We start from the raw sequence: 23,559 nt of genomic DNA on the forward strand, positions 1-23,559 counted from the left end.
CATTTCACATTCTTAAAAAATTTGATCCTAACTGACCTAAGACAGGGAAAGTTTTCTACGATTAAATGTCTTACAATTAAACAATTAAAAACTGAGTTTAAAGGTATTTGGCTAAGGTGTATGTAAACTTCAGACTTCAACTGTATTGCACACCAAAACGACAATAGTTTTCTCAAAATGCAAGCTCCAATATGATTGGCTGCCGTTACACAATTTCCAGTTGTCAGGATGCACAGGTTTTTATCCAGTCTGATCTCATGGAAAATTATTTTCCATTTTTTGCAAAATGAAATTACGTGGTTCATTTCACATATCACTGCAGTTTCCACTAAGGGGTACCTCCCTAAACTAAACCTTTAACTGAAATCTAACCAGTAGTGTCATAAAAAGCAAATGTAAGATGATAGAGCATTAACCTTAAACCCTCGTCTGTTTTTGTAGTTTTAAATCCTACATCTCAATCTGAAATGTCCACGTCATTTCGTGGCACTTCTGTGACACTTTTGGCTTACGTGCTGACTCGCATGCTTTGCTGGACTCGAACCACGATCTCCTGTGTTTAAAGTCCATCGCTTCACACTTGAATGAGCTTGTAAATATAGTTGGTTATGGAATGCAAGCGTAAAAATTTATAATTTTTTAAATCATGCGTTATAGTAAGTGTTTCGATGTAATAAGTAGTGATCGACCGATATGGGTTTTTTTAATGGCTGATGCCGATATCCAGAGTGCAAGGTGGCCAATTGGCCAATACAATGCTGATATATCACACAATTTAATAGAGTAAATAACATAAAATTGCTAAAAATTGAATAAACTCTTATTTAGCACTAGTGTTGTCAAAAGTACCTGTACTTCGGTACCAAGTTGATACTAAAATAAAAAAGATGTAATGATACCAGTGTTTCTGCAGTACTGGTAGTACCGAGCACTGACTCAATCCAGTACCAGCGCGCAGTATGACTGACACACGGCTGCTTTAAAATGCTCATTTTGAGTGCATGCTCTGTTACTCCTTACACTGAAATGGACAGTTAATCAAATTAAAATCATGACATGTCCTAGTGTGATTTATTAATTCGCTAAAGGCTGCAATCTTAGTGTGGAAGAGCTGCATACTTTGAATGTACTATAAATCCGACCGCTCAAACATATTGAGAATCATTCACAACATGTTGTATCAGATGACAGAGCACTAATCTTCAGTGAACCACGCAGCACATGTAAACTATATATATTTCTATAATTCACAGCATTTGCGCTTTAATCTCAACTCAACTTTATTTATGTAGCATTTAAAACAGAGTTCACCAAAGTGCTTCACAGTAATAAAATTTAAAACATAACATTTGAAAATCACCACATACACAAACATCCATAATCTAAAACACAAAATACAAACACTAAAGTGTCTTACATTTCATTTGTCAGACTCAAAAGGCCAGTGTAAAAAGATGAGGTTTCAGACGTGACTTAAATGTCTCTGTGTCACAAACTGTTTACCCGGAAATTGAAGATTCATGCAAAATATACATGCCATAATAAAAGCATGTTTCAAAATATAAGCTAGAGCCCTGTAATTGAAGAAATTGTGACAGAAATATGTTACAACTCTATAGTAAAATGTAATATTCACTGTAATGATGATAATAAATAATAATAAAAAATAATAACTAAGCAAAATATCACAAGCAATACTGCCATTTGATCAAATTTTATCAAAGTTGAGAAGTTCTACTTTCACTTGTTAAATGTTTTAAGAATGAATTGATTAGACACAATTTTGAAGATGAAATTAAATAAAACTCTAAAACATGGAGTTCTGGAAAATAGTATTAATAATAATAATAATAACTAAAAGGAAAACATGATTTGGTAAAGAATAAAACCGATTTCAGGGCGCTACTTAAAAACACGTAAGCTATGCATCCTTGATTGAGAAACACTTGAAGGAAACATGCATTTCTTTAAATGTATTATTTACATTGAAATGTAACTTTTTAAATAGGGAAAATGGGTATGTTCAATAGCACATTATCATATTAGCATATTTTTGCTGTGGTATCGAAGTTGGTATCGAGATCTGTAAAATTTCACTGGTATCGGTACTGACTACTGCAATTTTGGTACCGTGACAACACTATATTTTCTCAATTTCACAAAAATAATGTAAAAAAATAATATTGTATTTTAAATGGTAGATAGCGGTTTCGTCTGATTTCTGTTGAGTCATCAAATTTTAGTAATTTATTTGCCCATAAAGAAATTATTAATATATTAGGAAGAAGGAAATAAACGCACATACAGTAGTCCAGCAACCATGGATGGCCTGTCCACATTAGCAATCGCATTTTCTCAAAAATAGCCAATCAAACCAATTGCACATACAGTGCATAGTGAATAAGACATTTACTTATAGAACATGTGAAGTGCTTTTACTTTAAAGTTGCACTCACGTGCTTGTGTGGATCCAGTGCAAGCAGCAATCTTCTGACAGTTTAAACGGCCTGGATCGCCTGCTTGGATTGTCACGGAGTGACCATCATGATTTGTGAATCAGAGGAACTTTTGATCCTAATACTAAAGTTTTGATTCTGGCTGATGGAATATGCGCTTCAGAGGAGGATATTGCTGTAGATGAGCACTCGACAGGAAGAAAACTCTGGATTTTCGTGAGGTTCATGAATTACATCTGTTTAAATGAGATATATGCATATTTGCAGATGGTATAATAGACGTTTTATTGATATTTGCCTTTTATCATTAGAAAAGAAAGTTAAAAGTTACAGGGAACTGTTGAGGAGAGATTGTTAGAATGCATGCTTGAGAGGAAGCTCCACAGGATGCTGGATCTGCCAAAGTTGTGTGAGGTTGGTTTATTACATCTGTTTAAATGATATGTGCATATTTGCAGACGGTATATGATATTAGTTTTATTGATATTGGCCTTTTTATCATTAGACAAGACAGTTAAAAGTTACAGGGAACTGTTGAGGAGAGCACTTTAACATTATGAGCTCAAACGCGTCTATCGCGGCTTTGATATGCGGACCGTTTAAACGACACCGTGTTGCAAACCGTCTATTATTGTAATAACACAATGGCACATAACAACAAAATGAACCGTGACTGGTCGTTTACATGTCTCAGTCGCTTCACATGCAAGCAGGTGATTCTCAGAGCCCTCAAGAAACAAATCAGCCAAACAGGAAAGTTATTATAAAATATTTAAAAAAAATAAGAATATCGGCCGATTTATCGGCCTCTGCAATATATCGGTCGACCACTGGTCATAAGATAGTATTGTGTAGGGAACAGAACAAAAAATAACTGTTTATGAAGTGTTAATCTGCCGTTTTACTCGTGATTTGTGTGAAAGTGAATAAAACTTTGTTGTTGTGCCTCTAGTTTTTATTTCCCCAGAAAACTGCAGCGATAGGTAGAACGAGGCACGTAAAAATCCTTTTGCAAAAACATAGTTATAGTAACGTGGTTCTATGATATCTGGTTGTTTTTATACGTTCGGAAACAAGGTTTTGTTTGCTGGTTCCCAGGCTGCTATAATGTGCGCATACATGGATGCAAACGCCAGGAGCCAAAGTGTGCAAGATTCATGTCATTTAATCTTTGATTTTTAAGAGTTTTCTATGAGACGTTTTGTGGCAGATATACAGGATCATACGGGACACCTGCATATTCTCCTTTGCTGTCCAATTTCTGCTATCGGATTTCAGATTTACAAAAGAAAGTGAATTGTGGTTTGACCTAGCTGTCTTTTTATCAATTAAACTTTTCAGTGTCTTTTACACTAATTTAAAATAACATTTTTGCAGGTGCATTTCACTTCTGTTTGCTGGAAATGGAATATGATAATAAATCATCTTGAGTTATCATCGTTATACAAGTCTGACTGCCTTTATTCTTCTGCCAACAGCTGCACATGGAGGTTAGAGTGTGAATGTGATTTCAAAGTGCACCCACAATGCCTTTGAGATCCATGGCCTCTGTAGAGTAATATAGTTGATAAGCAGAGAGCACATTGTTACCAAAGTAACACAAAAGCTGTCTCGTTTTGAAGGCTGTGCTAGGTAGGACGCGTCCTTTGAAGGCTGCAGTATACAGAGCGTCCTCCTTTAAACAAGCCTCGTTTAAACAAGACGGCCTTCATAGGACAAACGGAAACGGAACGTAACATGGTTGCTATGACAACAAGCCACTCTTTAACAAGCACGAGCGCTTTGAGTGAGAAGAGAACAAAGTCCCTTTAGAAGGGAATGTATGAGGTAAAGTTTAGGAGAGTTATAATGATGTAAAGAGAAAAGAAAATAGATTTTACAGGTGTACTTTTAGTCTATAATACTTTATTTTAATAATATATTACTATAATTATACATATGATATACTCTGGACCTGTCTACTGAGGTACTTCAGCTTGGGAATTAACATTACTTGCATTTAAACATCATATTTTTGAGCAAATTGGCGTCATTTATTTTTTTAGACAAATGATGTTCATTTCCATTGAAGCAAAGAATTGTGGGTTGTCAGTGCCCACGAAGGATACACCTCATGCATCCTCAGAATTCCTGTGAAAGCAGGTTGCATTCGAAGGCTGCATTTGGAGTGTCCTACTCGCTTTTCTGAAACGAGACAGCCTCGATGACGTATGCGGCCGATAAATGCGACCTCTGGAGGACGCAGCCTTCCAAACGAGACAGAACCAAAGTGTTCCAGAGGAGTTGCCATTGGTTACTGACCGCTGGAACTGTTCTATTCTGGGTGGAGCTTCAAGAATGTTACCTACTCTGATCAAACTCCCAGCAGGCTGGAACATGTGCACCCTGTCATTGATTCAGTCTGCCTGTGTGTGCTGGAGACAAAAGCCAGGCAAGCTAGAGCATACATACCCATTTCCCATCCTGTCTTGTCATTCCTCTCATTCCTTGGTTTGTCTGAGCATGACCACATCCATAGCAAACACTCAGATATTCTTTAATATGCTGTTTTCAGTTTATTTTAGGGATGAGCAAAACTGCAACTTTTAAAAATTAAATAGTTGGTTGGTTGCTGGAACAATTAGTCAACTAATTGGTCTTTAGGAAGCCCTGTATTATTAGGCTGATTTCAAGAGACGAGTTGTGTTTTTAAATGTTAAATGTCCTACTGCTATTGAATCTCCAGCCCCACAGCAAAATAAATTATATTTTGTCATTTATACCATTTTATCATTTATAGTTTTGATTTTGCAGATTACATCGAAATTACCGCGAAACAATGCCAAAACATCACGTCTTTCAGTTGCGTTGTGTTTGTTCGTTGCCTTTGCCTTTGAAAAAACACACACAGCATAGTCCGGTTGATGAACAAATGACTCTTATGATATGGTTCTATTAATGAATCAATTCAAACGACTCATCAACTGATAAGTTATCGGTTTGAATCAATCTGATGAATCCTTCATTGAATGAACTCAATTAATCAGTTGGAGCGCTTACTAAATTAACAGCGACTTATTTACGAAACCGCAATTGTTTACCTACAGCCTACACCTCTGAATTGAATAAAAAATAACTTTAATCCTTAAAATAAAAAGTAACTTTAAACATTAAAATATGTTGCCAAAATAGTATATATATAAAAATTAGGGCTGTCAATCGATTAAAAATATTGATCTAATTAATTACATGATGTGCCGATTAATTAATCTGCACAGTTTTACCAAGCAAAATATGTAATAGCTCACAGCAGCACACTAAAAAAAAATCTAGATTTTCATATTTTAGATAAAAAATATTAAAGCCAATATATATATATATATATATATATATATATATATATATATATATATATATATATATATATATATATATATATAATAAATATTTTCTTTTTTTTCTAGATAAACTAGTTGATCAGGATTGAGGTGAGTTACCACGCCACCACGAGGACCTCTTAAGTAGTGGGAATTGGGCATTCCAAGTTGGGGAGAAAAGGGGATAAAGAAAAATGGTTGTATGTACCTACCTAATGCTAATGCAGCAAGATGCTGATAAGAGAGCAAAGGATAGTAAAGACACAACCGCCAAAGACCTCCACCTCTGGAGGCTGCTCACTCCAAAAACGTTCGTCTTTTTCTATGCTTGCACTAGACGGATGTATTTGACAGTTGCGCTGTGTTTCACTGTTTTTTTTTTTTTTCAGCATCTCGTGCAGCAACAGTGCATTTTTTAAATGCTGTCAATTTAAAAGGAAATTCAACCTTTAAAATGCTTATTGAGACACCCACGTTTTGTTTTATTCATTGCACCTATGTCGGAATATTAATTTGAAAGCCTTATTGCACACCCTCTGCATGTGTGTACTCATAATCAGACAAAATCAATTGCAGCCTCATTTACAGTACTTGTGTGTTGGCTTTAATGAGAGCAGTTTACTGTCACATGATGTTTTTCTCCCAGGTGCTACAGGAAAAGGGACTAATTTAGAAAGTCTTTTGTCATAATCCCCAATTGAATCCTTGTACATAATAACATACACACACACACACAGTTCACACAAAATGCACACCTGAGCAATGCCTGTTGCTAAACAAGTTAGACTTTTTCCAGTCAAGTGCTGTTTGGATCAATCCAAAAAACAAATGTTGGCATTAAAACATCCTTTTTTCCTTACCTGATGATTTGGCCCAAGGCTAATCGAAGGCTTGCTGTGATTGGTGGCTTTGCTGATATGTCATGTGATTTTGAATGAACATGCTAATGTACATTTACATGCACTTTCTAGGAAAACTGATACACAAAAGCGTGTTTTCCAATGGAGTATGTGGTAAGCTTTCCGAGACACACACACACACACATTTTTAGCCAAAGGCATGGAGGCTGGTCCAATATTACCAAACATTCTGACCTAACTTGTTTATTGTACACTCCTTTCACTTCTGAATTACAAGTGGTAGCATTTTTATTTACCTTATAAACCCTGCCTAATACCATTACTCAGTGGTGACCCAACATTACACAATTTACCTTCAGTTACACCTTCTTTAACGCATATGGTTTCTTTGTCTTCTAACGTTTTGGCCAGACCTTACATGAATATTTTGTGCGTATTATTAAAGCAAGTTTAACTATATTAAGTGAGGCAATATGCTTTTACAAGCCTCATAGTGAAGAGTGCTGAATAAAACATGAGTGTTATGAGTTTATTATTTTATTAAGTGTTACAATAGGTTTTGATTACTTATGCTCCCTTGTGCTTTTTGCAAATCTAATTGAGACAATTCTTAAAGGAATTGTTCACCCAAAAATGAAAATTCTGTCATCATTTACTCACCATGATGCGTTTCAAAACTCGCATCACCATCTTTCTTCCTTGTAACATGGAAGGAGATATTTATAGCAGAATGTCCAACTGCTTTTTTTATTAAAATGAAACTTGAGTTGTGACCACATCTCTCGAGCAAGATTTTCAGTGAAGAACGACTTAATTTTCAGTCTGTTCCTCACACAAAGCTATTGTATGGCTTCAGAGATATCGGAATATATTGCACAAGTATGGACTACCTTTATGATGCTTTTTTTTTTTTTTATTATCATTTTTGGAGCTTGCAAGCCTCTGGTTCCTATCTACTTCATTGTATGGAAGAGAGCAGCTCAGGCATTCTGCAAAATTTATTTTTTTCATTTTCTTTTTTTTTTTCTCCCATTTTTTTTCTCCCCAATTTGGAATGCCTAATTCCCCGTGTGCTCTAAGTCCTCGTGGTGGCGTAGTGACTCACCTCAATCCAGGTGGCGAAGGACTAATCTTAGTTGCCTCCACATCTGAGACAGTCAATCCGCGCATCTTATCACGTGGCTTGTTGAGCGCGTTACCACGGAGACATAGCGCATGTGGAGGCTTCATGCTATTCTCCGAGGCATCCATGCACAACTCACCATGCGCCCCACTGAGAGCGAACCACATTATAGCGACCGTGAGGAGGTTACCCCATGTGACTCTACCCTCCCTAGCAAACGGGCCAATTTGGTTGCTTAGGAGACCTGGCTGGAGTCACTCAGCACCCCTGGATTTGAACTCACAACTCCAGGGGTGGTAGTCAGCGTCTTTACTCGCTGAGCTACCCAAGCCCCCACTACATTTTTTCTTTGATGTTCCATGGAAGTTGTACTGCTTGGAACAACATGAGGTTGAGTAAATTATGACAGAATTCCCTTTCAAAGTTACGCAGCACCAAAAGCCATTCTAACAGCTTTATTAAAATGAGCCGTGTCAGAAGAGAAAATCTAACGCAGGTGTTGCGGCAATGTGGTCTATGAATACCTTTTACTGCATTCCACACATGCATGCACATGGCTCTTTTTACACAACATTGTTTCTGCAGGGAGTTGAAAATGTAGGTTATTAGATTTACCATGAAGCCTGTCTCTGCGTCTCTCTTCATTGTTAACTCACTTCCTGTCCATCCTATCTGAGATTATCAGAGAGGGTGGGTCTCATGGTAAAACACCTTCATATTGACCTTAATGAGAATCATCAGCCTCTATGCCTAGGGTTACACTCCCAACAGCACCAGGTGATGGGATGGGTGTTTGGATTTGTGTTTGGGTGCTACATGAGTAGCTTCTTCTGTCTTTTTCATTACTGTTGCTCATGTTCTTTTCTTTCTATGGTGTGGATCTACCATCTGAGATCTTTTTTTCTTTTTTGTCATGGCTTAATTGTATTATGATTAAAGAGTGGGGATGGGAATTGTAAGGAATTTGGCGATTGCAATTGAGATTTCGATTCCAGTTCCGGTTCTATTAACGCGGACTTGGGAAATATAACGTTAGGAAACTGAAATCTACAATTTCAAACAAAAACTGAATGTGAAGATTTTTCCGTAATTCTTGAAGCTTTCTGTAACTTCCAGCCAGTAAGAAGAATGCAGTAGAATTATGTGTTGTCTGTTCATTGGCTTTGTCTTTCTCTCTCATCACATTCAATGCAGACAGCATGCTCACAACTCAGATAATATTATTTATTTTGACATAGCACTGCAGACAGCTGCGTGCAGGAAACAACGTCAAGAGTATTTTAGAACGATGTTTAGTACGTGTAGATACTCGAGCTGTTAACGTTACAGAATGTCATGAAAATAATTCATTTCCAATATTTAGTTGTTATTATTTTAATACGGAGCTAGTTTTAATAAGATCCGTTTCTCGGTTCCCAATCCTAATAAAGCATGTCTTTGTGTATGGAACAGTTGTCTTGTTTCACTTGGTGTGGGTTCCTCTGTGGTTCTTTGCTTCATTGTGAGGTATCTTTTTATTTTTATTTGTCCTTATTCTTGAAATCTTACTTTATGAATCGAAAAATCTTGAAAGTGATCATTCTTTATTTTGGTTTTTGTTTAAAGTAATAGTTCACCCAAAAATAAAAACACTGTCATTACTCACCCTGATGTTGTAACAAACCTGTATGAATTTCATTCTTCCATGAACCTCAAAAATGAGAAATGCAGGAAAGCACAGAAATGCAGCCTCGATCACCATTGACTTTTATTGCATCTCTTTTTCCATACATTGAAAGTCAAATGTGACTGAGGCTGACAGGGTATATAGGCCTAAATGATTACAGAATTTTCATTTTCGGGTGAACTCCCTTTAAGGCCTCAATTTAAAATGTACTGCTCTTGTTTGTTTCTTTTTTCAATGTCAAAAGTCAATAAAGTATCTAATTTAATCTTTTTTTCTTTTTGCAGTAATCATGTGTGTGTTTATAAATCCTATTGTTATTGTCTCTCTGTCATAAATGTCTGCATTAAACATTTCTTATCATTGTCTAGCTGTGTCTCTTTCATACATGCGCGTGCGTGCATGCGTGTGTTTTCTTTTTTTTTTTTTTTTGCATACTCTCCCTCTCTCTTTATCCCTCCCCCTTCCCCTGACTGCTCCAAGAGTGTATGTGTGCTCACCAGACATGCCCATGCCCTGGAGCCAAGAACCATGATGTGTTGTTTAGGCTCAAAAATTCCTTCCCTCCCAGATGTTTCCAAAAGACATTTCAGCACATAGTGAAAGGGAAGAAACTATATGAAAACTGAATCAATGCACCTTTGCTGCATCCGCAGTCCCCAGTGTCAATAGAGAACTCTTTTCCCCAGTGTACTCTGGGATTTGTAGTTTAGCTGAGACTTGTTCTCAGTAACCTCAGATTCAGGTTACTTGACTGAATGATACACAAACCATTCTTCTAGTTATATTTCTGCCACATTGTATAGGCAATTATTGCATGCTTGAACTGGATGCGTAAGCATATATGCAGTGTTAGAGGTATTGCTGCGCAGATAACCTTGAGTATTACCAAATTACCTGCATTTTGCTTTTGCTAAACAAAAACTTTAGCCTATGCTAGTTTATTGATGTGGATGAGTTTGGATGAGTCTTCAAGGGTGTTCACCCAAACAATGAAATTCTGTCATCATTTAGTCACATGTCATTCCAAGCCCTTATGACTTTGATTCTTCTGTGGAACACAAAAGGAGAAATTCTGGGAAATGTTGGCACTGCTCTTTCACTTTCATTGTAAGGTAAATCACCTTTTGTGTTCCTTTGAAGAAAGAAAGTCATAGAGGTTTGAAATGACATGAAGGTGAGTAAATAATAACATAATTTTCTTTTTTCGGGTGAACTATCCCTTTAAGTTGTCATTGGTGGTCAGAAGAAGTGAAGATGATGTGAAGATCAGGAGATGCAAGAAAGAGGATGATACTTTACCCACTCACCCCAACTCACAAGCTCTTCAGTTTCCACGGGAGGGTCATTGAGGGCAGATACCATATCTGTTTTTTCCCTCCATTCATTCATCCATAGATGCACTCATCCATTCCCCTCACTCTCTCTATGCCCCCATCATAAATGTGTGCATTAGAGAGACCAAGAGAGAAAGACATGCTGGGGCTGTTTGTGCATGCATGCACACTCTCAGAAATTCATACATGACCGACGCTGCAAGATGAGAGTGAGAGAGAGTGGAAGGGAGGGAGGGGGTAAGAGTGCAAGGGGAGATGGAAACAGGAATCAGCTCTAGCATCATTGAGAGAGAGAAAAAGAGAGCGCTAAAGCAGACAGGGAGGAGAGGAGAATAGAGGACAGTCGGCTGCATTGCTCCTCACACACAGACGGAGGTGGAGAGAGGAGAGGATGAGAGACTGAGGGAAGGAGAGGAAAACAAAAGGAAACCGCTGTGCCGTTCATCTGCTGCTAAACAAGGGAGAAAGGAGAGCCAACGTGACTGTGATTTGAAAGACGAGAAGAAATGGATAAAAGAAAGAGCATGTTTTTTTTCTTTTAGGGAGGGGACTGAGCGAGCGAGTGAGGGAAGAGGTGGATTGTCTGGCACCATATAAATATTAACATGATTATGATTTGATCGTGCAGGATCATTTTTTAATTTTAAAATCTGACTACAGATGGACTCTCAACCCATCTCTTTTGTAATTCAAGGAAATATTTCTCATACGTTCTGCAACAACAGATGAACTCGAACTGAACAGTGAGGGGGAAAAGAAAAAAACTCTTTGAAAGATTTCACTTTTTGATGCCAATTTATGAACTCTTCAAGATATTTTTAGGAGACAGTAATGTCTTATTGACAAATAATTCTTTGTGTTTCTTAATTGTAATGCAGACAAAAATCAGGTTCTTTTTATGCAAAACCTATAGATGTCTTTATTTGTAGTGTAATGCAGGTGCTTTCGTAGATATCCCGATCAGGGATCAGGTCTTTGCGAGTCCTGCTGTCTTTATCTGGAAGTGTGCATGCACACTTGAGCAATATTTGATTTCCTCATTGGAGCCGTGCCACGAATGCGCACTGTGTGTGTGTATGTCTGGTTCTCTTTGCGTTGGGATGTCAACACTGATTACCTTTGCAGTATTGGTGGCAGCGGCTAAACTTTCCTGTCCTGTGCCAGTGTTTGGTGCAGGCCATTGATTCTCAGTGGCTCAGGCTGCCCTTTGTTGCAGTGATTCAGAACAGAGCTCTCCAGGAGTTTCCGAGCCATCTGATTGGACGGGGAAAGAGACGGCAGGATTTATGTTGGCGAAACTTGTCTGCTTTTGTTTGGGTTCTGCCGCGACTCTGTCTCGCACGATTTCTCCACACTCTGTTACCATGGCAACAGTTCAGTTGCCATGTAAATGCTTGGTTTCGTAACTTCAGTGCTAGTGGATTGCAGCATCCCAAGTTACAGTTTCAACTGGACTTAAAGTTTAATCTCATATAGCACATATTAGGAGAGAGTTGTGCCTTAAGACCTTACCAGGTTTCAAGGTGCTCACTCTGAATCTTTCGTTCATTCAGTCTTTTTCTATATCAGAAATATACTTCGTAAAATCATATAAGACATTGGCTGCAATTAATTAAAGCTTCAGTGCATCAGTGGTCCTATTTATCGTATTATCTTTTGACTGATGCATGCATGCCATCCTATGTTACTGTAGATAAAAATTGATTTATGGTTCCACATCATTCACATCTTTGTTACTGCACTGTATTATTGTCTTGTTGAAAGTGATGTAGTTAAACTCAGGTTTTGCTGTGTCAATCACACTGTGCTGGAACTCAGCTGCACTAATTCGACACTCATCTTACCATTTAAAACTTTTAGATTAACCAATGTCACTTTTGCATTAATCAGAAACACACGGATGCACTGTTGTCCAGGCATTAAGCAAGTTTACATGGACTGTCTTATACCAATTATGCTTAATAATGCATAAAATGATGTAAACGCCTTAAACCGTGTTCTTTAATCAGGTAAGGTCATAAAGGTTTAAGCAAAAGCTCATCGGACAACTACGTTGATTTTTGCCCACCACCTCGATTTTACATTGCATGTGACCACCTTTACCGCATTATTACGGTACCTGCTTATCCAATGTGTGCAAGTGTTGTGCGCTTGCCTGTTTATGTTTTGACTTGATTTCAAATCTCACGTAAACACGATTTTCTTGCTTTGTTTGATTTGTAAATGCACTAAAAGCACTCAGTGTTAAAAAAAGACATAATCTCTATCTGTGGCTATCGGTTACTGTTTACTTGCTTTTTATTTAACTTATTTAAAAAACAGGGACCCTGACCTCTCTTTAGTTATACTGCAGCCAATGTTGATTTGGCAACAACTCATTTACTCAAATCATGTTTACTCAATTCTAAAGCAAATCATCATATCCAAACAGGGATTCTGCCATAATATAACGGACAGGTGCTACACTCAAACTAGGTTTCCATTGGTCTGTTTTACTGCTTTTAAAACATTGTTCTCTATACTGTTACTGATATTATTTAAACGTTTTATAGTGTGCTTGTTTGGATGTCTACTTTTTACTTCTGTACTAGTTCTCTAAACACTGTGCTACTTCTGTGCCATGTTGACGTCAGCAACAAGGTCATGGCACGATAAACAACTTTATAATACAGCCTTGGACACTTTTGTTCGAGCACCCAATCAAATGCTGTTTGGACTATACTGACTACAGCGATCTCTGCAGTACTAAGATACATAATCTGTGCCATGTCGTTGTAATCACTTGTACAGTTTATGAACTTGCAACGAGGGCCTGCAACTTACTGCACTTTGATTGTCTGCAGGGCCTCTGTGAAGACTACTTATAGCAGGCAAGTTAACCTACCTTCATTCTTTATCAACTTTAAGGGTCCTAGCTCACCTAGCCCGATAGAACTGCAATGAGATAAGGTGTAGCTTTATAAATGCAGTTCAGTGCTCTTAAATCGCAGGGCCCCGGGGTGCTGTTTTACTCCAGCTGAGATGATAGACAAACCCTGTCTTTGACTGCCAGTCACATCTGATGGGCTTTGCTGGGATGACTTGGAGATCTTGCATATGTACATTTGAAGGCGAGATACATTGTCTTTATGCAAGCCCAAGGCTTCTTTGAGGTCAAAAACTGGTGCTATAGAGAAAAAACAATCAATTTACTTAAGAACAACTGAAAAAAAATAACAACAGAAGCTTGAAGTATTTCTGTGGTTGCTGAGGTAGAATATATGCAGTAAAACACATTGTAAATAGAACCAGACAATGTGGGACTTGGTCCAAGGCTGGTTAAAGTGTTCCAAACAGTGGAGACTTATATTCTCTGAAGAGCTCTAGAAATGATTATCATTTGAGAGGTTCAAAGTAACCTTGCATATATTGGTCTGAAAGCTCAGAACTGTTAGAAGTTACAAGACTGTTGCCTCTCTACAGATTGTAAAGTGCTTTACACTGGGGATGCGCATTGGTACAGTTCAGTTCAGTATGACTTTGCTAAGTGACGTTTAGAGGGTAGGTTTTTACTCAGGTAACAGATCTATAAAGTGCTGCTCCATCCCAGACTGTTTGCCTGATTTTGAGGTGTCATTTAGGGTAATGAGCGAGTGATTGATTTTCCATTCAGCCTCTAATGAGCGCTTGCATTCATGGATCTCTGGAGGCGCTACTTCAGATTTGGCCAGTTGGGTCTCATTATCGTCATCCTGACTGTGCTGAAACGTGTTGCTTTTGGAACATCATAGTTCCCGCTGTGGCTGGATCATCACACCTCAACTTCTCAGATCACACCAAACTCAAACTATCAGTGGTTTTCTAAATGGTGCTCAAACACATATTATCTTCTATACAGCCATATTTAACCAATCTCGTCTATACAATTTTGAATTAACTGTTTCAGGGCTTTCTGAGTCTAGTTTGTCTTTTTCTAAATCATATTTCTACAAGCTGTTCTTTATCAGGTTATTTACCTATTTATATAATCTGAAATTTTTTCATTTCTGAGTTTTAACAGTAAGTGCGTTTACATGCACGATCTTACACCAATTATGCTTAATAAGCTGACAATGTGTAAGGTCTTGTAAACACCTTAAACAGTTTTCCTTGGTGTTAGGTCATTTAAGCAAAAAACAATTGGCACACATACATTTTTAGCCATTACCCCGATTTTGCTGTGCATGTAAACACCGAGTTTTTTTCAGACTTATCAAATGTGTGCAAAATGTTGTCCTGTTTACATTTTGACGATATAAGCAGAGAATAACCAGATTATTTCAAGTTTCGTATTAACGCAACTTTCTTGCGTTCAGATTTTTTTAGTAAACTGATTTTTAGTAATTATCTGCATATTGGTGTACATGTAAACAGACACACTGGCAATTCAGTTCAGTGAATTATTGTGTAACTGACTTGAAGATTACGAAGAGGCTCAGGTGTTTATTCTTAAAGAAAGATAGAAGTAACAGGACAGCCTGGAGAACGGGAAAGAAGACGTGGGAGGGGGAGAGGGGGCGCGAGAGATTATCTGGAAGAAGAGAGCGAGTGTGTTGGAGAGGGAGAGAGAGCAGGAGCGGCAGAGGTTGGAGGAGGAGAGGAGGAACGCTGTCGAATACACAGTGTGGAGGCTGAGGGAGGGCTTCCAGGAGAGGAGGGAGAGAGAGGAGGATAGACTGAAAGGGAGTGCAGAGGGTGGGAAAGAAGTGGAGCCAGAGGTGATCTGGAAGAGAAGAGAGGAAGAGGAGGAGAAAGACAGGAATAGGGGTCGGCTTGGTGACAAAGGTCCCAAAATCATCTGGAGGAGGAGGGAAAGAGAGTGACTGGAAAAGATGAGGATGTGTCAGCACTAAACACTCTCAAATATGTCACAGGAAGTGAGGTGGAAGATTCAGACTTACAGTAAGATCAGTCTGTATAAACTACCATAAACATTCTACCTGTAGTCAGACATCTCATAGTCTAGCTGCGAGAAAAAAGAAACATGGTGTACATCAGGGGTCTCCAACCATTTTAGGCCAAAGACCTCTTGGTGGAGAGAGAGAGACAGCAGGGACCTCCATGTTACATATTGTGTATACGACTAAGTGTTGCATTTTAAACCTGACCTATATTACCATATTAATGTATTGACATACTTTGTTACAATGCTTACATTGCAAAGTTAAAATAATCATTGTTGATGTATAGAGTCATATGGAAGGGACAATGAAACATTAATGATTGAAGTTTACTTAATATTGTATTTTTGTGTAACAAATTTACACAGTTAGTTTGAGATTAAACAACCTGCTGCAGTACCGCTGTGAATCTGCATCCACCGGATCAGTACTTTAACTTTTTCCATCCATCTCTTCCCACTCTCTTCCTCGCTCTGTATCGATCTGTCTGTCTGTCTGACGGAAGCCTCCTCTCTCTGAGCCTCAGCTGCAGCTAATAGGCTTTTTATGGGACTCTGTCAGACAAGAGCTACCAGAGTGGAGCCCAGCAAATGCAAAGATAAACGAACACACATACACACTCTCGTATGTGTTCAAAAAACCATACCACATCTTTCTCAAACCTACCAAGACAGACTGAATCTGGAGCACTGATTACAGATATACCAATAATTTAATGACAATCATACAATGAATTACGCTTGATAATTTGATCCTAAGAAGCTCTATGCAGACCTAAGATTTGATGCAAACACTTCTACACACTCTGTATGACAACAGCAGCTCGGACTTCTCTGTGATCTAGGCTGAAGCTCCTCAGACGAACACTTCTTTACTGCATTGGTCTGTTCATCCTTTTTGTGACACTTAAGAACTGAGCTGTCAGCACTCTTTCATTTCGTGGGTGTGATGATGAAGGTATCAGTGGATGGAGAGAAAAAGAGGACTATAAAACATAAGGGGAGACAAGCTATTGATTATGATAGAGAGACGTGGAGAGCTATAAAGATTAAATAAGGAGGTTTAGTGGACAATGAGACTGTGATCAGACATGGAACTTGTCCCAAAAACCAAATACACACCCTTCAGGAGCGACTCCTTTAGCTCGACAGACGAGACGGCGTCCAGTCCCTCCCTCCCATCTTCCGCTCCTCTCACCCCTCTCACCCCTCCTGGCATCCCTCCTTCTCTCTCCTCCTCCTCTCTCACCCCAATCCTCCCCCCTTCCTCTCCACAGCAGGCTGAGAACAGCCCCACCACCCTCTGCTCCTTCTTCCCCAGAATGGGGGCCCTGAGGCTGGGCGTGTCTTCCAATTTGCTCCCAGGCCTAAAGGCCTCCAGCAGGCTGGCAAGAGTGGCAGGCAGTCAAGGTTTGGGGGAGTCTCCAGAAGACAGCGGCACCTCTGCTGCCAGCTCTTCTCCTCCTCTCATTTCTCTAACAACCCCATTTCCTCCTCCTCGTCCCCCACAGGATATGAACCGGCTGGGCGGGGCCTCGCGGAGGGCCCGTGTGGAGGGGGGCCAGCTCGGCGGAGACGAGTGGACACGGCATGGCTCCTTTGTCAACAAGCCCACACGAGGCTGGCTGCACTCGGACAATGTGGTCAGCACCACTGGTGTCTCTTACACTGTCAGGGTAAGATTCTTATATGGGTCTGTCTGTCCAATTCTCTGTCCTCCATCTCATTCCTTACTTTCCCTCCCTCTTAATTTTTTCCTCTCTTTTCGCCTTTCATTTGATTAGATCTCATCTCTCCATCTCTGACTCTGCCTGTCTGTCTTCCTATCTCTCTAGCTCTCTCTCTGCCTCACTCGATCTCTGCCTCTCTTAGTTGTTTACATCAGGGTTCTGATGTCATCACCAAGAAATTGCTCTTTGTGTGTGCAACATCTCCCTTACAAAAATCTGGAGTTCTGTCAAACATGCTGCAAATTTGCCACCCATTATTTTCATATGCAAATGAGCTTAGCAATTTGCTGCACATTATTGCCAGAAGGCTGCAGCTTTTCAAAAGTAGTGGTTAACCTGCAGCAGATCTTTTGGCAATGAAGAGTTTAGTGCAAAGCTTATTTGCGTGTGAAAATAATGTGTGGCAAATTCGCAGCATGTTTTCCAAAGGGGTTTGCCAGAACTCTTTTATGAGGGATATATATATATATATATATATATATATATATATACAGGTGCATCTCAATAAATTAGAATGTCGTGGAAAAGTTCATTTATTTCAGTAATTCAACTCAAATTGTGAAACTCGTGTATTAAATAAATTCAGTGCACACAGACTGAAGTAGTTTAAGTCTTTTGTTCTTTTAATTGTGATGATTTTGGCTCACATTTAACAAAAACCCACCAATTCACTATCTCAAAAAATTAGAATATGGTGACATGCCAATCAGCTAATCAACTCAAAACACCTGCAAAGGTTTCCTGAGCCTTCAAAATGGTCTCTCAGTTTGGTTCACTAGGCTACACAATCTGCTGATCTGACAGTTGTCCAGAAGACAATCATTGACACCCTTCACAAGGAGGGTAAGCCACAAACATTCATTGCCAAAGAAGCTGGCTGTTCACAGAGTGCTGTATCCAAGCATGTTAACAGAAAGTTGAGTGGAAGGGAAAAGTGTGGAAGAAAAAGATGCACAACCAACCGAGAGAACCGCAGCCTTATGAGGATTGTCAAGCAAAATCGATTCAAGAATTTGGGTGAACTTCACAAGGAATGGACTGAGGCTGGGGTCAAGGCATCAAGAGCCACCACACACAGATGTGTCAAGAAATTTGGCTACAGTTGTCGTATTCCTCTTGTTAAGCCACTCCTGAACCACAGACAACGTCAGAGGCATCTTACCTGGGCTAAGGAGAAGAAGAACTGGACTGTTGCCCAGTGGTCCAAAGTCCTCTTTTCAGATGAGAGCAAGTTTTGTATTTCATTTGGAAACCAAGGTCCTAGAGTCTGGAGGAAGGGTGGAGAAGCTCATAGCCCAAGTTGCTTGAAGTCCAGTGTTAAGTTTCCACAGTCTGTGATGATTTGGGGTGCAATGTCATCTGCTGGTGTTGGTCCATTGTGTAATTTGAAAACCAAAGTCACTGCACCCGTTTACCAAGAAATTTTGGAGCACTTCATGCTTCCTTCTGCTGACCAGCTTCTTAAAGATGCTGATTTCATTTTCCAGCAGGATTTGGCACCTGCCCACACTGCCAAAAGCACCAAAAGTTGGTTAAATGACCATGGTGTTGGTGTGCTTGACTGGCCAGCAAACTCACTAGACCTGAACCCCATAGAGAATCTATGGGGTATTGTCAAGAGGAAAATGAGAAACAAGAGACCAAAAAATGCAGATGAGCTGAAGGCCACTGTCAAAGAAACCTGGGCTTCCATACCACCTCAGCAGTGCCACAAACTGATCACCTCCATGCCACGCCGAATTGAGGCAGTAATTAAAGCAAAAGGAGCCCCTACCAAGTATTGAGTACATATACAGTAAATGAACATACTTTCCAGAAGGCCAACAATTCACTAAAAATGTTTTTTTTATTGGTCTTATGATGTATTCTAATTTTTTGAGATAGTGAATTGGTGGGTTTTTGTTAAATGTGAGCCAAAATCATCACAATTAAAAGAACCAAAGACTTAAACTACTTCAGTCTGTGTGCATTGAATTTATTTAATACACGAGTTTCACAATTTGAGTTGAATTACTGAAATAAATGAACTTTTCCACGACATTCTAATTTATTGAGATGCACCTGTATATATATATATATATATATATATATATATATATATATATATATATATATATATATATATATATCCTGTTATCATAAATGATTGGAAAAGTCATAAAGTCAGAAGGTGTGGGAACCCTGTTACATGTTCACATGATGGTTGCATTACAATTATATTTACTTTATATGCATTTGACAGATACTTCTATCCAAAGTGACATAAGGCCGGAAAATACTTTACGGAAGTACATGAGCGCAGACTCCTCTAGCAATGCAAGCTCGATTTCATGCGTAGTTGCATTCCAAAATGTGTCAGACAGCAATTCATAACACAAAGCAATACGCGTTGCATTCTCAATATTGCCACAAGGGGCGCTATAGTGTGATTAGTGTGAACAGTCTACATTGAGCTTTCTCTGTCAAGTCAACAACTGTCTTGGAGTTTGAACAGTTTGGAGAGAATATTGCTGAGCAATTAAGTTAAAGTGAATATATTTACAGCAACTTACCTGAATAATAACACATCTTCTTTAATGGCACAGATGTTTGATGGTAACTCCTTGAGTACTAGGGTTTGTTCCCACCACGGTAACCCAAGAACGCACATTAAGCATATTCAACCGGACTGTGTGTTGGCAATGCGATGGCCAAGCTCTCGCATCTGCGTTCATGTACTTGCGTAGAGTAAGTTTCTGCCTTCAAGCTGTACATTTTATCAGTATGTGTGTTCCCTGGGAATCAAACCCATGACCTAGGCGTTGCTAGTGCCATGGTCTACCAGTTGAGCTACAGGAATATTTTGATTACAGGAAGTAGCTTCCATTTAATCTGCATTATGAAATCAAGTTTGTAACATGTAGCATTTTCCAATCTGTAGCCCCCTCTGACTCGCAGTCTGCAGGCAGCAACTACATCGAGAATGGCAATTTGATTAGTGTTACCTAATTGGAGCATAATTTCTCATAAACACACACCCGTTTACCAACACACACTACAGCTGCCTGGCCAACTCAGATAATCTTGACATGAGGCATCTGTGCAACTGTTAACCATATTTTGTCAGCAGCTCTCAGCTAGTGAAGTTACAGACTTGTGCTCTGGGGGCTGCGCTGAAACAGGAAGTGCTATGGCTAAAGGGTTTTTATGTTGTCTTTGCTGCAGTATATGGGCTGCGTGGAAGTGCTGCAGTCAATGAGGGCACTGGACTTTAACACCAGAACTCAGGTTACCAGGTAACACAAGCACACAGACACACACATTTACCTAGATATCTATACCATTTATTATTTAAATTTTTAAATTAATAATGTTTACCTTTGAGGACACCCTCAAAGGTAGTTTTGTCAGATTTAGCTAACATTTTGGTACCGATAGTATTAGGGCTGGGTATCACCAACTACCTCACAATATGATACATATTGCTACAGTTGTGCTCAAAAGATTGCATACCCTGGCAGAAATTGTGAAATTTTGGCATTGATTTTGAAAATATGACAGATCATACAAAAAAAACTGTCTTTTATTTAAGGATAGTGATCATATGAAGCCATTTATTATCACATAGTTGTTTGGCTCCTTTTTAAATCATAATGATAACAGAAATCACCCAAATGGCCCTGATCAAAAGTTTACATACCCTTGAATGTTTGGCCTTGTTACAGACACACAAGGTGACACACACAGGTTTAAATGGCAATTAAAGTTTAATTTCCCACACCTGTGGCTTTTTAAATTGCAAATAGTGCCTGTGTATAAATAGTCAATGAGTTTGTTAGCTCTCACGTGGATGCACTGAGCAGGCTAGATACTGAGCCATGGGGGGCAGAAAAGAACTGTCAAAAGACCTGCGTAACAAGGTAATGGAACTTTATAAAGATGGAAAAGGATATAAAAAGATATCCAAAGCCTTGAAAATGCCAGTCAGTACTGTTCAATCACTTATTAAGAAGTGGAAAATTCGGGGATCTCTTGATACCAAGCCAAGGTCAGGTAGACCAAGAAAGATTTCAGCCACAACTGCCAGAAGAATTGTTCAGGATACAAAGAAAAACCCACAGGTAACCTCAGGAGAAATACAGGCTGCTCTGGAAAAAGACGGTGTGGTTGTGTCAGGGAGCACAATACGACGATACTTGAACAAAAATGAGCTGCATGGTCAAGTTGCCAGAAAGAAGCCTTTACTGTGCCAATGCCACAAAAAAGCCAGGTTACAATATGCCTGACAACGCCTTGACACGCCTCACAGCTTCTGGCACACTGTAATTTGGAGTGACAAGACCAAAATAGAGCTTTATGGTCACAACCATAAGCTCTATGTTTGGAGAGGGGTCAACAAGGCCTATAGTGAAAAGAATACCATCCCCACTGTGAAGCATGGTGGTGGCTCACTGATGTTTTGGGGGTGTGTGAGCTCTAAAGGCACGGGGAATCTTGTGACAATTGATGGCAAGATGAATACTGTATATTATCAGAAAATACAGTATATTATCAGAAAATTTGCCTGCTCACTCATGTTTTCTTTAAAAATGGTGCATGTATTAACAATTCTCCAAGGGTATGCAAACTTTTGAGCACAACTGTATATATGTAACGATGATTTATACATTGCAGTGCATCACAATAACATAACTGGATTGCAATTAAAACTGCTGCAAACACATGAGACACAGCATGTCAAACAATGTCAGTCTCTCTCATGTGGTTCGCTTTACTTTGGTCCAGTATGGCACCTCATAGAAGCGACCCTGACCACAGAGTGAAATGTCAGTTTCAGAGTTTGCGCTGATTTAGACAACTTGGTTCTTAATTAATTGAACTGTTGGAAATGATATGAATTGCACATACAAATAAAAGAAAGATCTATTTAAGTATCTAAAGTTTCAATATCGTGAGGAAAAATAATTGTGATATATTGATATTTGATGGAATCAGCACAGCCTTCCAAAGTATAGAAAATCAATCCACTCATGTTCACTCAAAGATCCACTGTACATATATCCAGTGTCCCACAGGAGTGATTTAGTCCTACATTCTTCCCACATCCTAATGCACATGTGCATGAACAGACACTCGCTGGCATTGGTCCGGTTAAAAGCCCCTCCTCTGATGAAAAATTAATGTTTCTTTCTCATAGAATGTGACAGAAAGAGAGTACAAGAGAGAAATGCTAAAATAATGACCATGTGCAACCATTGTCTCGTTCGCCCAGCCATTTGGTTTCTTAATAATTTGAGTAATTTGTGTGTCTGTGCACATGAAGGGTGAACTCAAATGAAAGTGATCAATTAAAGGCTTGTAATCTGTAGAACTATGAGACTGACGAATGTTTGCAATTTTAAACCACAATATTTGCTAGTCCCCTTTGCTCAATGAATGCATTCTAGACTGAGCACACTTTTTTACTCTTGCATGTGTGAAAGAGAACAAGGAAGCATGGAGGTGTTATAATGCCATCAGCCCTGCTGTGTAACCACAAAGCCTTTATATAGAATCTGCTGGAACCCTCGCGGTTTCCTCCGTTTTCTGTGTTAGTGTGCATGTGTAAGAGCTGATGTGTTGAACTGCTGTTTGTTAATGGATGTTAGAAATATTTGCTTCTCAATGTTGAAAGAAGCAGCTGCTCAAGAAACTTTTTCATACATAATCCTATTTTCTCACAGGAGTGTGAAATTGAAACTGAATGACTGGAGTCTGTGTCTAATTTAATAGTCCCTCAGTCATATGAAATCTGGGAATGCATGAAAAGGAGTGTAATGGAAAAACTCATCTAACAATCTAATTATCTTTCCAACACTCAGTATGGCTGTATGTTTGTAATGTTTGTTTTGTGTTTCAGGGAGGCTATATCAGTGGTATGTGAGGCGGTGCCAGGTGCCAAAGGAGCTCAACGCAGGAGAAAGGTATTCAAAAAGTGTATCTTATTGTACTTTCTCTCACATAGACACAAAGACTTTGAATGTCACAATGTACTTTTTGTAATAACTCTCAAATTTACAGGTTTCTTGTACAATCTGACCAGTTTTCCAGTTAAACCTGCTTTAATATTATAATTTCATGCGCACACAATTTGCTCA

At 39.0% G+C, this 23,559-nt stretch overlaps 1 protein-coding gene across 3 annotated transcripts in view; it reads left to right on the forward strand.

Annotated features, from left to right (window-relative positions):
• The window catches only part of LOC127453838 (SHC-transforming protein 1-like), a 58,788-nt gene that overhangs the window by 12,517 nt on the left and 22,712 nt on the right, over positions 1-23,559 (forward strand). Inside the window, exons 2-5 of one of the 3 annotated variants that reach the window (XM_051720561.1) lie at positions 6,784-6,825; positions 17,225-17,389; positions 20,648-20,718; positions 23,322-23,385. In XM_051720561.1, coding sequence (XP_051576521.1) covers positions 6,814-6,825; positions 17,225-17,389; positions 20,648-20,718; positions 23,322-23,385 — 312 coding nt within the window. In that variant the 5' untranslated portion in view covers positions 6,784-6,813. Of the gene's footprint in view, positions 1-6,783; positions 6,826-11,092; positions 17,390-20,647; positions 20,719-23,321; positions 23,386-23,559 lie in introns of those variants that run through there. The other 2 variants (XM_051720562.1, XM_051720560.1) reach the window with 2 other exon arrangements.

Source organism: Myxocyprinus asiaticus, chromosome 16 (assembly GCF_019703515.2).
Source record: "Myxocyprinus asiaticus isolate MX2 ecotype Aquarium Trade chromosome 16, UBuf_Myxa_2, whole genome shotgun sequence".
In the NCBI taxonomy this organism is placed as follows: Eukaryota; Metazoa; Chordata; class Actinopteri; order Cypriniformes; family Catostomidae; genus Myxocyprinus; species Myxocyprinus asiaticus.